General features: G+C 38.0%; 1 protein-coding gene across 1 annotated transcript; it reads right to left on the bottom strand.

Moving 5' to 3' along the window:
- Positions 1-6,297: 6,297 nt before the first annotated feature.
- On the bottom strand, positions 6,298-7,575 carry LOC141657063 (uncharacterized). The gene is made up of 3 exons (XM_074464179.1): positions 7,285-7,575; positions 6,843-7,092; positions 6,298-6,707 (listed from the first exon to the last, which is right to left on the bottom strand). The coding sequence occupies exons 1-3, from the start codon at positions 7,573-7,575 to the stop codon at positions 6,298-6,300; spliced, it is 951 nt and encodes a 316-aa protein (XP_074320280.1).
- Positions 7,576-14,285: the final 6,710 nt, after the last annotated feature.

Raw genomic sequence — 14,285 nt, 5'->3', positions numbered from 1 at the left:
TTACTCTTAATGGTCTTTGCGATCAATTTGGAAGAGTTCCAAACAAAGTGTTACAAAGCAGATTCTACGGCGAGTCCGAGTACTATGCCGCGTGCGAAGGCTGCAAAGGAAGCGATATGGATGCGTCAATTCTTACAAGGACTATTTGTAGTGCCTAGTTCGAATGACCCGATCACCATCTATTGCGACAATAGAGGTGCCATCTTCCAGGCTAAGGAGCCTAAGTCTAGCAACAAGTCTAGACATGTACAACGGAAAGCTCATTTAATCCGAGATTACGTGGAGCAAAAGGAGGTAGTGATAGAAAAGATTACTACAGATGATAATATAGCAGATCCTCTCACTAAACCATTACGACAAGATAAGCATGAAGGGCATGTTAATTTCATGGGAATTAAACGTGTTCCTGAGTTGTAGTACTCTTTTATGGATTAGATTCATTCTCTTGTGTACTCTATACGAGATCATCGTTTTGATATTTAAATATTTTGTTTTTCATGTGGAGTTGTACGACAATTTTTTTGAACACCACAAAGTGAACTGAACAAACATTATATTTTGGTCCTTAATTGCCCACGTGAGCTGATAACTCTGGCAATTATTTTGTGACGTTGGTTGATGGTGGGTTCAACGAGCCATAAGTCAAACGGTTGACTGACCAATCACAGAGGCGAGTTATACGGATATCTCGTAGGACACAATTGTGACGACGACATGGAGTCCTAAATGTTTTATAACATTCAGTGCCAGGTCATGGATAGGACCTCCATGGTGATCCTAAGAGTCGATTCTTTTGACTATCGACTGTCTCTTGAGATTAAGGCAGATTTTGGGTGACTTTGGTTTCTTTCTCACGGTCATCCGTAACAGGGGGCCAAGTAGATTTTTTTCGGGTCATTTCATCTTCGTGCTTAGATCGGCAGGAGTCGAGTTGAAGGAAATATTCAGCCTTTATCAGGTACTCGATATTTCTCGGGGCCACTCGAGGAGTCAGAATCGAAATGCATGGCCATGCTCGAATACGGATTCGTTTTTATCAGTTAAGTTACTCTCTAGTCGGGGAAACCACTCTTGATACAGATCGATTGTAAAATACGACCTTTGCGGATCCGGATCTGCAAATTGTTTTACATTGAGTGGGAGAAATTTTAAATGGATATGAGAATCGCTTATCGCACATACACTTGTACGGACAAGTGGGAGTTTGTTGGGGCTGGTGTCCTCCAGTTAGTGCGGATAACGTTATTGCACATATACCTGTACGGACAAGTGGGAGTTTGTTGGGGCTGGTGTCCTCCACAGTTAGTGCAATGACATATAAATCTCTAAAAGGATCAAAGGGTATACTTTTGTATTATTATCAGTTGGTCTACGTTTATCAATAACGGTTGGCTTGCTAGATAAGTTTGACGTTATTGTCATACAGATGGCGGTGATCAACTGGTCCCTAAAAGTCACACTTATAGGATACGTTTGAGAGATGTGACGGTATGAAAATACAGTCATGTTGATGCCTTATATGACTAAGCAGTTAGTCGGAGTTATTGACTAATAATTAGTCAAACACGATGTTGAGATAATTATTTAATACGGATTAAATAATACTGGCTAATGTGAATTAAGCGGTTAATTCGTAAATTGAATATAAACGATTATATTTAATTAATGTATATTGAATTAATTAATTATACAATATTGTCTTTGTCGGACATGTATTAATATGTCGACTAATTCATGTTACTAGTCGATGTTTTATTATCCGATAACGAGTGACGATTTATAATTAAAACCCGTCATATACATTTAGCAAAAATGAGTCGGACCACGAGTTAAAATAAGGAGAAAGTGGAAAGCCCACTCCCTCCCCTAATACACGGTTTGGCCGAATGAACAAAAGGAGAGCTTCTCTCCTTTTGACTGAATTCATTTTCATTTGCGCAAAAATTAGGTTTTTGGAGCATTTCTCTCTGAAAACCTAGATCTCACATCAGAAAAACTCACAAAACTCTCTCAATATTGCAAGGCAATTAGAGAGTAATTTCTAGCACAAGGGGCATAGTCTCAGACGGTCTTGGGTGCAACGATTAGGAGGAAATCTATTTTGATTTCTGTTCTTAGGCCGAAATTCACAGGACCCAAGGTTGATTCTTATACCTTTATCGTTTCTCTTGTATTTTTCGTTTATGACAATTAATCACATGTTAAAATTGCGTTATAGTCCTTAATTTGAAGGGTTTTATACGGATATTACCCTACAGTCTCATCACACTACCTAAGTCTTTCTAACATCACAACCACTCAAAACCAGGGTTAAGGGTCGAACACAACAATCTCCTCAAAAGTCAAGTTATTCGTCCAAGGTTAACATTCCATGAGGCAAAGATGAAGGTGTACATGAGGGGTCTTATAAGGAGAAAAGGTATAAAGTCAACTCCCAAGATATGGCATAAGAGTTGCGAAAGGTATAGAAGCACAAAGACAAGGGAACATGACAAGGCACTCGAAGAGAGGGAGGTATCTTCAAGACGGTAAGGACATCCTTCAAGGGAAATAGATCCATAAGCAAGATGTTATGAAAGGAGAAACAAAAACGAAGGATAGGTCGGGTGAGTACTAAACTAGTTTCCAAGGTTAAGCAAAAGAGAGTTTAGAAGGGAAGGATGAGCATCACGGGATAAATTTGAGGAAAGGTGGATCAAGGATAAAAAACACACCCCATAACGGTGTCGGGAGGAACGGTGGTTCCGACTTGATTCTCGACAAGAATGACCCTTCTTGGCTCGGCTTCCGGAGCATATGGGAGAGGAGGAGTAATCTTATTCTCGGGGCAATCCTTCATGAGATGTCCGGGCTCCTTGCAATGGTAACACTTCAAGGGCACATCATAGCATCCAATCCCAGGGTGATAGGTTTGCCTACACTTGAAGCACTTGTGGTTCTTCTTAAGCCTATTAGTAGATGTAGGGACTTGTCATTTCTGCTCTTGCACTCTTGGATCTTGTCCTCCATGGTCTTGTACTCTTTGTCCTTGGACTCTCGGCACCATCCTCTTCTTGTTAGAAGATGAAGAAGATGAGGGCACAAAGGGTCTCTTGCCACGACGGGTAGGGCGATGATTAACTTGAGCATTGGCATTCTGTTGATTCTGAAGAATTAGGGTAAGAACTTCCATGATAGTATTCTCCACCTTGGTTGGTCGCACCATCTTCTCAAGACACCAATTAGATCGATCATGTTAGCACTTAACAAATAGCATGCATAAAGAGACTACCAACTTAGGTCCTTAATTCTACTCATCTCTCATTCATTATTCAAGGTCGAGTTCACATTTAAATTCGGGGTACACGTGTGTGCGTCGGGAGCAACATATGCTCTGATACCAACTGTGACACTCCTCGATGAGGCATCAAAATAACTATTAATTCTAAGCGGAAAATACGGGATTTTTAAAACCTTTAAAAGTTTAAAGCGAGGAAACCTCCATAAGTGCTCAAACGGAAATGAAAAGTAAAGTAATTAAGTTTTACAATTAAAAACGAAGTGCGTTGGGGAAAAGATATCCCACAAATAAGCATAAGTCTAAAGAAGGGTGAGTCTAAGAAAACGATAACTAAGGTCCAAGGTTCAACGTTCTCGCTAGCTCACACGTCTTCCCCATAATCTGCATCACAAACCTGTCATTCATGTAAACATGAACGCCATAGTCAGTGGGGAGTAACTCAGGGTTCTCCCAGCCACAATATGTCAAAATACAAGTAAGCAAGAACTTAAATAAACATATTGATCATACATTATACTTGAATAATAATGAACAAGGGAGTATAACGATAATCTTAACGAGATAGGCATATTGTATTCGTAATGAGATAGGCATATCATATTCGTAATAAGATATGCATGGTACATTATATTAAGCATACATTCAAGGGAACAAAACATGGCTATGGTTAGGCATCGTATCATATGAAGAAGGTAAATAACGGATCAATTAAATAGAAAATACATGGATGGAAACCATATCCATTACTTTGAAAACCTCTTAACAACCATAGCACGGGACGTGGCTACTAATGTCGCATTCATACTTATGGCTTGCATCTCACCATAAGAACGGATGGGAACATCAATCCCGGCGATCATATCACAACTGAGGGCTTGCATCTCACCACTAGTATCCGATAGGACCAAGACTCTCACAAACAATCATATAAGACGTGAACTCTCGTATATAAGGACACGCCAATGACGATAATCAAGCAAGAAATTTACGTAGTATGGACTCACAAGATAAACCCTTAGACTCCAACCTCCTGGTAGGACGACGATCATAATACGGTCCTAGTCTAAACCTGGCCAGACTCTCGGGATGGGCGACAACCGATTCGACATGCGATGACCTATCCGCATCCAAGACTCGATCCATGACACCTAACCGTTCCCCAAGGTCGAGTAACCCCAAATCGGAACCATGGTACCTAACCGTACCCCAAGGTCCGAAGAGGCGGAAGGATAACCCAACTCGGAAACAATGGCACCTAACCGTGACCCAAGGTCCGCAAGGGTAAAAAAATAAGGAATGTCAAGTCGTCACACAATGTAAACCGTCACACTTGGGTCACAAATACGAGTAACAATAGTTTGCATGGTTATAACGTCAATAAGCCTTAAATTAACCAATTACCAATAAGGAAGAAGATACATGCATAAACCATTGATTATTAGAGGTTACAAGTGAAAGGGGCATACAGGGGGCTCCCAGCCGGGAGGGGTACCGGCGGCCGGGCCACTGGCTGGGGCAACATGCGATAATGCAGAAATTAATAAGGACTTACAGTGCTCTCCCAGCCGGTTGGGGGACCGGCCGCCGGGCAACCGGCTGGGAACACATGCCCAAGCGCAAAAGTCACAAAAACATACAGGGGACTCCCAGCCGGGTGGAGCACCGGCTGCCGAGTGACCGGCTGGGAACACCGGCTTTAAAGAGACTCGTCAAATCTTGCATGGGGCTCCCAGCCGGGTGAAGCACCGGCGGCCGGTTGACCGGCTGGGACAACACAGTGCACGAATTCATCAAAAATAACTCCCAAACACTTTGAAACCAACCAAAATCGTTTCACCACAATTATTTACGTATCCTAGCATGATTCTAACTCGGAAAAACAACATACTTGAGACGATATGCAACAATTACAGATTTAAATGATTAAGCATGAAACTTTCACCCAAAACACATGAGAGTTTACTTACAAGCATGTTATTCAACCTTCAACTAATGCCAATCATGAAAGATACTAATTTTAACATTCATATGAGTTTAATACCACATAAAACCACACAATTTTTAACATAAAAGTCGAGTAACCCATCACCGTTACCATTTCTCTCAATCTCTAATGGAATCGTCTCACATGTAAGAATCCACTTCCGGGTCAACTAATCTTTCTCCTAGACATAAGAAAACACAAATTAAGACTAAGAATCGAAACTAGAAAAAGGGTACCATGAGTAAAATGGGTCAACAGCCCCATTCATGGAAGAAAGTTGGTATCTTTCTTACCTAGAAAGATGGAGGGCGATGAGAGGAAGAGATAGACGCGAAAATCACTTGATTCGGATAAGAATTGAGCAAGTTATGGTGTTTTGAAGATTTGTAAGAGAGATGTGTAACAATGGTGTTTGTTGTTGAATATGGTGTGCTGAAATTTTGAGGAAGAAGAAGTGGTTAGGGTTTCCTTCATGATTTTTATGAGGAGGAAGGAGTAGTATGTGAACCCATTAGTCATACTAGGCCCAAAATGCAAGATTGAGTCGATATACACCAGAATTTACGTCTCAAGCCCACTACAACTCAAGACGGAAAATAATATTATTATTATTATCATTATCCGACCAAAATATTTATTTTTGTATAACTTAAGCTTTAAAAATATAATATTTATAGAAATCATGTTTAATAATGAAATTAATTTAAATTAAATAATTTAAAATATAAATAAGACAGTAGATGGTTAATTAAATTATAAATGTCAAAATCGAAAATTCGCGGGTGTTAGATAATGACCACATATTGTAGTACTTAAACGAACTACCTTTCTTTTGTCTTGCTTCTTCAAGGTAAATCAGACCCGGGCAATGGTCAAACATGCCCTCAGATAAGAAATGAACATAACTCTCAGAAAAGATGTCCATCCAAGCAGCATTGATGAACACCATATCCAAACTACTGTAAACCTTTGATTCATGCTCATGTTTGTTATTCCAGGTGAAAAAAGCCCCCTTAGCACTAATATCAGACAACTAATAGTCCTGAATAGACTGTAGCATAGGTCTAATCTCAGCATGTGTAATAGGAGCCCCTCCAATCCTCTCATTAGTTGCCATCACTGAGTTAAAGTCCCCAGCAACAATCCAGGGTCCATTAGTCATATTGTGATAAAATCTTAAGCTGTCCCATAAAGGAAGCCTTTCAGCAGCTTTATTTAGTCCATACACAATAGTCATCCAGAAATTTTTCCTTCTGATTTTGTCAACCACCTTAAAGTGAATACTATGAATCTGGACATCCAGAATGTCAATATCATAAGCAGAAGGATCCCACAATAACCAAATGCGTCCTCCTTTATGTAAGCTACTATTGGTGCAAATAGCCCATTGATCTCCTAAATTATTCCTTACTTTATTCCCATTACTACTTTTAATTTTTGTTTCTACAAACCACATAACCCCACTTTATTTAGTAATAAAAATCTCTTTATTTCTTTCTTTTCGGTAGGGTTATTCATTCTTCTAACATTCCATATGCAACACCTATCCATTGTCCATATAGGACTTGCTAGATTCACCTTTTTCAACTAATCTATTCTCAGTTATCCCCAACCTTGTTTTCTGCAAAGATTGAGATAACGATTCCATGAAAGTCAATCCTCCTGGTGAAAAACCACCTGGAGTGAAAGTCCTCTTCTCACCCCTATCATTCCTCATCAATCTGGTTAAGAATCTTCTAGGTAGAGAACTCTCCACAAGTGGAATTGGAGGCACAACAACAGGAGTCTTAACCACCTCAGTGGCCTTGGGTGTCCTAGGAATAGGGTCCTGCACTGGTACATGTACAGGTGCTTTCTGTACTGGTTTAGTTGCAGGTTTTGCTTGCTGCTTTTGTGTAGGTACAACCCTAGGTTTCTAGACTTTCCTGACAACAGGTTTTGTCATTCCCTTCCTACAGTTCTCAGTCAGATGCCCCAAACTCTTACAAGCAGTGCACTATAATGGAAGCCAATCATACACCACTTTGATCTCTTTAGAAACTCCATATTCATTAAGAAAGGTAATAATATTAGGGAAATCTTGTCCAATTTCCACTTCAATCATTACCCTAGCAAACCCTAAAAAATTTCCGTGAAAAGTAGCATCATCACACTTGATGAACCTGCCTACCACTCCACTCAATTTCTTCAGGCTCTCTAATCCCCAATACTTGACATCCAAGCCATATAATTTCATCCAAATTGGAATACGTTTAACATCATGATTGATTAATTCAGTATCCTGTGTCCATTCCTTAACAATATCAGGCATATTATCGAAAAGTAAATGACCATTATTCAAAATAAATTGTTGTTGTTCTTTTGTTTTAAATCTGACTAGAAAAATACCATTAGACATAAAAGAAATCCTATCAATACCCTGAGCTTTCCATACGCGATTGACAAACCAAGTGAGCACTGAACGCAGAGGGTTCGCACCAAGCACGTAACAAAAAACAGAGGTTGTATCTCCCCGGCAACGTCATCCTTAGTGATTTGGATCATTGGTTGGACGCTCGTTGTTGCTGGAAGAGGCGAAACTAGTTCAACATGATTAATTTATTCTTCCTCAAGTATCATCTCTAAATCATCTTCAAATTCTTGCGAAGAAATTTACAACTGTCTGTGAAGCGATTTACCCTTCTTATTAGTTGAATTCAGACTGAAATCACCATTTTTTGTGAATTTTTTGTATTTTTTTTATGTGAAATCGTAGTAATTTGAGGACTTTTGTTGGTTTTCTTAGATCTAGCCATTGCTTGAAGATTAAGCAAACTAACAGAAAAAAGGGAGGTTTCTCTCTCTAAGTTTTCTCTCTCATCCTTTTTTGAATAAAATCAATCAAATTAAAACAATTGTTAGGTCTAAACTTGTGGTTGCCCATTCATACATTTACCCGTTTTATCAACTTTTACATTTAACCAACCAAGATCGATCAGTAGAGGCCGGTACCGCGGGCGGGATTGGGTGTCCGATTAAAGGGCTTTCCAATACGTACTTTCACCTCTTACTCAGAAACTTTGGATAGTGGACGACCTTATCCAGGGCGAACGAGAGTCATTCTAGAGATAGGATGCTAAAGAGGAACGACTCCTTATCTTTAGTACCTTTGTCAAACACCGCTTTTTGCCTTGGTTGACCTAGGTATAAAATGGATTCGAACGGGTTCCAAGCATCCCACAAATGCTTGGTGGCGACTCCAAACATCTCTTGCATCATTTCGAGACCCTTACCGAGACGAAACCGACCGATCAAAAGAGATCCGGACAAAAGCATTCTTTTACGCCATCGAGCGTGGCTTTCAGACTGCCGCGTGTCCACAGATCGGCTGGGCGTGCGGGTGTCCTATGTCCACAACACATGCATATCATATCGAGTCATCGACCGTGTCAATTATAATTATCGTAGTTCACCGCTTTAGTTCATTTAAAACATGATAGATAATAAATTGACAAGACCTCTCACATATAATAATTGAGAATTAGCCTTGCCAAATAGTAGAAACCATGAATCCCAATTTCATAAGGGAGTTGAGCCGGCTTTACCGTAATACAAACCTTGTTACGTTGGGTAAGTGGGTAATAAAATGTTATTAAATCGAAATTTGGATTGAGCTCAACGGAAGTATTCGTGACCGTAGTCGCATGTGTTACGGGCTAAAGATGAAAGTTAGAGTAATTTTTATCGACCGAGAGTTCTAAAAGTAGAATCGATTAAGAGGTTAATCCACCGAGTTGTATTAATAAGGGATGACTCGGCTTACCGTACGCGTATTAATATGAATTTGGATCTCGGAATCATTTATATAGTTGGGTGGAGGTCACTATATAAATGCAATACTTGTAGTGTAATTTACGAGTATTATTGAAACGATAGATGTTAATTATTTCCTTCATTTTCCGTTTTTGTAGTTAAATAATACGCAATGAATTCATCTAATACTCCTACACCAATCACCGTTGATACATGGCTCCAATCATTCAATGAAAAGTGCTCCGAGTATGACAATGATACGACTAGAGAATTACGCGTTGGCATTGGTCAAGATGGAAATTTTTGCTTCTTTACCACCTCCACTCCACCCACTCCAATATTATTGCCCACCACCTTGGAAAGAAAGTCTTGTGAAGAAAATCTAACAAAACCCAAGGCATCCTTGTTCGAAGAAACAAGGAGAAATATTAAATTCAGTGGGAGTTCTAGTAAGAGTGTCCTTGCAAATGAAAGGAGTATTGGTATTAATAAAGGGAAGGCAAAAATGGGCGAGAAACCCAAACCTTACAATGAATTGGAAATGGATAGTGGGACTACCAAAACCAAGACCAAGACCAAGAAGGGTGCCCAATCCTCTGAGGAATGTCATTATTGTAATGTCATGGGCCATTGGCAGCGAAATTGCCCCAAGTATTTGGGAGATATCAAAGTTGGACTTGTTACTCCAAGTGGGACTTGGAAATGTGGAAAAGCTAAACAAGAGTGATATGAATATCCGACAAGGAAATGGAGCTAGGGTAGTCGCCACTTCAAGAGGGACTTATGTACTTGTTTTAGCTAATAGCTTTGAGCTGTAATTTACATAATTGTTATTATGTACCCACTTAGTCTAAAACATTATTTTCATTTCTATGTGAGACATGAAAGGATTTATATTTTGCCATCAAAAACAATTGTTGTATTTTGTTGAAAATAGACATGGCTGTGAGCCATGTCACTTATCTTAATGATATTCATGTTTTAGACACTTCCAACTCAAGCAAAGATATCTACATAATACGATCCAAAAGACTCATAACTAGTAATCCAAATGATTTGTGCATTTGACTTTTTCAATTAGGTTACATAAATAAGAAACGCATTAAAGGCTAGTGTCGACTAGATTTAATAAACCATTTTATTTTCAATCATATGGAATATGCGAATCTTGTCTTCTTTGCAATATGATTTGTACTTCCTTTAGTGGTAAAGGGACACGAGCAAATGATTTGTTGGGAATAATACATGCCGATGTATGTGTCCTAATGAGCATCATCGCAAGGGGAATTTATGACTACTTCGACACTTTTAACGATGATTTAAGTAGATATGGGTATATTTACTTAATCAAATATAAAGTGAAGCATTTGAGAAATTTGAGGAATTTCTAAAAATGACGTAGAGAACCAGTTGAACAAAGGACTAAAGCATTACGATCCAATCGTAGTGGCAAAGATCTAAGTAATAGATTTGATTTATTAAAGATGGATTATGACCTAGTGTCGCTACCCATAAGATCCAACTAATATGAGTTGGTTTTAGTTGTTGAACTCAATTTTGGGAATTTGCAATCCAAAACGGACAAGTAATTCTAAACGGATGGTCAACCAGGAGATACCTGAAATAGAGAGTCTATTTAACATATGACATGGATCAGACTGGCATATAACATGAATCAAGCTGCCAAGAAAGAGCTGATCTTTTATGTGCTAACACGTCAATCTAGACGAACTTCCAATTACTTCACTATATATGTTTGTTACTCACAAAGCTATCGCTTAAAAATAGATGTATTTCTAAGAGATAGAGTGGGAGTATATTGGATCGTAACAAATATGTCTTATAGTTAATGTGTTACTTTGTGAAAGTAATGGGACTATAATCTATAAAGATAGAGTGGGAGTAAAGTTTAGTGGGAGTTTAGCGCACGTGTCTTATTGTTAAAATATTGCTTTGTGAAAGTAATGGTATTATGACCGTATTCCAAATCGATCTTGTTACATACGAGCCATAGCATTACAATCCGAAAATTGTTACTCAAGAGTAGATTTACTTTAAAGTGAGAGTCTCTTTAAAGGTAAATAGAGCTTTAGAGTACTTAAGTGCATAGATTGACATGAAAATGTTAATCAAGATAAATTATGTTAGGAATTGCCGCATTTCATTTTGATGAAGAATGGCAAATTATATTAAAAATTCGCTTTTCTAAAATGGGAATTTAGAGAAGGATGTGTTTAGAACACAAAACCTTAGATGAAGATCTAAGAATCCTAACATATTATGCGTAGCTTTCTTAAGTGACCTTAGAATGGTCTTAAGCAAACATTGAAGGATTATACTTTTCGTTCGTGTGATAATAGTGAATTGTTTCATTCACATGATTGAAGAATCATGATTATACATGAAATTAAGTGGGAGCTAGAATTGTTTTCCATGGCTTATATGTTGAAGTCATATCACTTATTGAGAATAATGTACCAATGCACTCTTCTGGCAAGAGTGATTGGGAGACTAGGAAAATGTGCAATATATACTTTAAATTATCAAATCTATGAGAGAGTATATTACCATAGAGTTGAGAGTCTTATGAGGATAAGATCTATCGTATTTATTGTACATCAACAAGGTTAAATAGGCTATTCATGTTGATAGAAGTGGAAATACTATGATGGAGTCATAGTCATTCACTGAACCTATTAAGTTGTTGATCACATGTAACCGATTTCTAATGTTTCCGCCATTAGAATGATCATGTATACCAACAGACGCACATGCTATGATGTGATTGTGGACAAGGCCCTCGGGAACTGCGTCCGCGGGATCCACACTAGGCATAATCGACTCGAGGTTCCTTCGAATCGAATTAAGACCAATTAGAGTCGCCACCAAGTTTTTTGGGAACTTGGAACCGTTCAAGTCAACTTTACACCTTTCATCGAAAAGCATAAAGCCAATCGACTACGAGTGATTAAAGATAAAGACTTTTACCCTATATCACTCGATTTGAATGACTCTCGTAATCCAATGGTATTTAGACGGATCCACAAACCATAGATCTTGAGTAAGGGGTGAGGGTACGTGTTGGGAAGCCCATAAGGACACCCAACCCCGCCCGTCAATAACGGCCTCTACTAAGTCAAGTATGGATTTCAAACAAGGTCATAGCTACTACGATATATGATATGCAAACATCGTTTTAAAACCCTAACATGTGACAACAATTTCTATGTCGTTTAATGCATGAATACTAACTTTGTCAAAGTTGTTTTAGCATGTTGGTTGATTTGAAATAAAAGATGCGCAAACACGGCTTAGGAGGAATGGGGGAGCCATTGGGATCTATCCTATTACAACCCAGGCATTTCATGCCGACACAACGAGAAATAAATTACAACTCAATCTAATTACAACAACTATCGTAATTACTTTGACTCAGATTACAATACAAACTAACAAAATACAACTTAAATTATTAAGTCTTAATAAACGAAATAAATGTAAACAAAAAAGCTAAAGCTAAGTTAGACTAATTAAAGATGTTAGCCGAATTATTAGTTAATAAACAAATTAGATTAGAATTAAACTAATTAAATTAAAATTAAACAAATACAAAGGTTTGAAATAAATTAGGTACAACTTATTGATTAAATTGAACCCAACTCATTAAAATTATTCACCAATCCATATTTATTAAAATAGGATTAGTAAACAATTAAAGAAACAAAAGAAGAAAAGAAATCAAAACTGGCAGACCCGTGCAGTGCACGGATCAGAAGTCAGAGCAGACCCGTGCAGTGCACGGTTTTTTGTAGAAAACAAAGTTAATTGCATTTTAATTTCGAAATCAGCAAAATAAATTACGGAAAAATTCACTAAATTAAATTTACATATTTTGAACCTTAAAAAATAATAAAAACAAAATTTACAATATTAGAAACAAGTAAAACAAATTAAAGGTTAATTAATTATAAATTAAATTAAGTAATTACGAACTAGGTTAAAAACAATTCTAATTTTTCAACGAGTGCAAATGGAAAGGTGTTAAGCACGCACTTCCATGCTAGCGAGAAAATTAGTGAAAGAGAAAGATGCATTCAATTAAGTTACAGAATTGTTAGTTGATTTTTAAAGCTATGTCAATGTACCCTAAAGTGTCTAATTAGGTTATTAAATTGATCTAATGTCATCTAAATAAGTCATATGTTAACAATCAGAGGTCATACTAACATGCAACGGGTCCTAAGGTGGGTCGAATTGCACGAGAGAAGAAGAGATGTCAAAAGCGAAGAACGAAGTTAAAATTGTTTTATTAATGCCCTACCTTGAACACGAGGATATGTAAATGAGACGGGGGGTGTACGACCGACTGATGTAGCGGTTTCTTTTCCCATCTCAAGTCAACGCGGGTGTTCATGGTGGTACTTTAACTCATACTCGGACTAAACTAGTTTCATAGTTAATTTAAACGATAAATAAAAAGCGATAAACAAACAAAACAAACTATAAAAGAACAAACATAAAAAACGAAATAAAAAAGGAGAAAGAGGAGGATTTGATGCACCCTCAACCTACATGTATTGTTGACACCGTCTTGGGTCGTAATCGATGGTAGATTTTATCTCGAGAGGCCGTCGTCGACGAAGAAACAAAGCAAACACGCGTTTTTGGCAAATCTGGACAGCAACTTTCAAACGATGATTTCTCCCTCGTTTCACGATGAAAATTCGATTTAAAAGATGTTTTGAAAACTAGAAAGAGAGTAGAACAGAGATCTTAAAGCAACCCCTGCTCGTTTTGAGTTATTGGGCACGAAAAACGAGCACAAACAGAACTGGACAGACAGGAACAAATCACAAAAACAGAGTGTATAACACTGTTTTTCGAGGGATTTCGTGTACTCTCAAGGGCAATTTGGCTCGTAAATCTTTGTCTAATATGTAGATGGATGTTATGTGGTTAATTAGGAACAAGAAAATCGAGTTTTGATGGAGGTTTGAGGGAGGAACGAATTGTTTTTCGAAGAGGACACACAAACTGTTTCAGTTTGTATGTCGGTTTTGTGGAGGGTTTTTGAGAGGCAATTAGGGTTTATTTCTGAGGTTTAAAGCTTGTGAGTGAAGGTAGGATGTATGGAGAACCTACAGGAATGAATGTATGGTGAAGGGGTGGTATTTATAGGGAGTTAAAGTAGGTTAAAAGAGAGGGAGGGGCAATCGGGCTTCATCCCGT

This window comes from Silene latifolia, chromosome 1 (genome assembly GCF_048544455.1).
Source record: "Silene latifolia isolate original U9 population chromosome 1, ASM4854445v1, whole genome shotgun sequence".
NCBI classification, from domain to species: domain Eukaryota; kingdom Viridiplantae; phylum Streptophyta; class Magnoliopsida; order Caryophyllales; family Caryophyllaceae; genus Silene; species Silene latifolia.
This window is presented reverse-complemented; position numbering and strand designations above follow the sequence as displayed.

Excerpts from the sequence above, each read along its gene's own strand:
- LOC141657063 (XM_074464179.1), bottom strand. The coding sequence starts at position 7,575 with ATGCCTGATATTGTTAAGGAATGGACACAGGATACTGAATTAATCAAT. Across the intron at positions 7,093-7,284 it reads TTTCTAAAGAGATCAAAGTG|GACCCTATTCCTAGGACACC; the intron begins GTGTATGATTGG and ends GTACCAGTGCAG. Across the intron at positions 6,708-6,842 it reads GAATAGATTAGTTGAAAAAG|AAACAAAAATTAAAAGTAGT; the intron begins GTGAATCTAGCA and ends TGTGGTTTGTAG.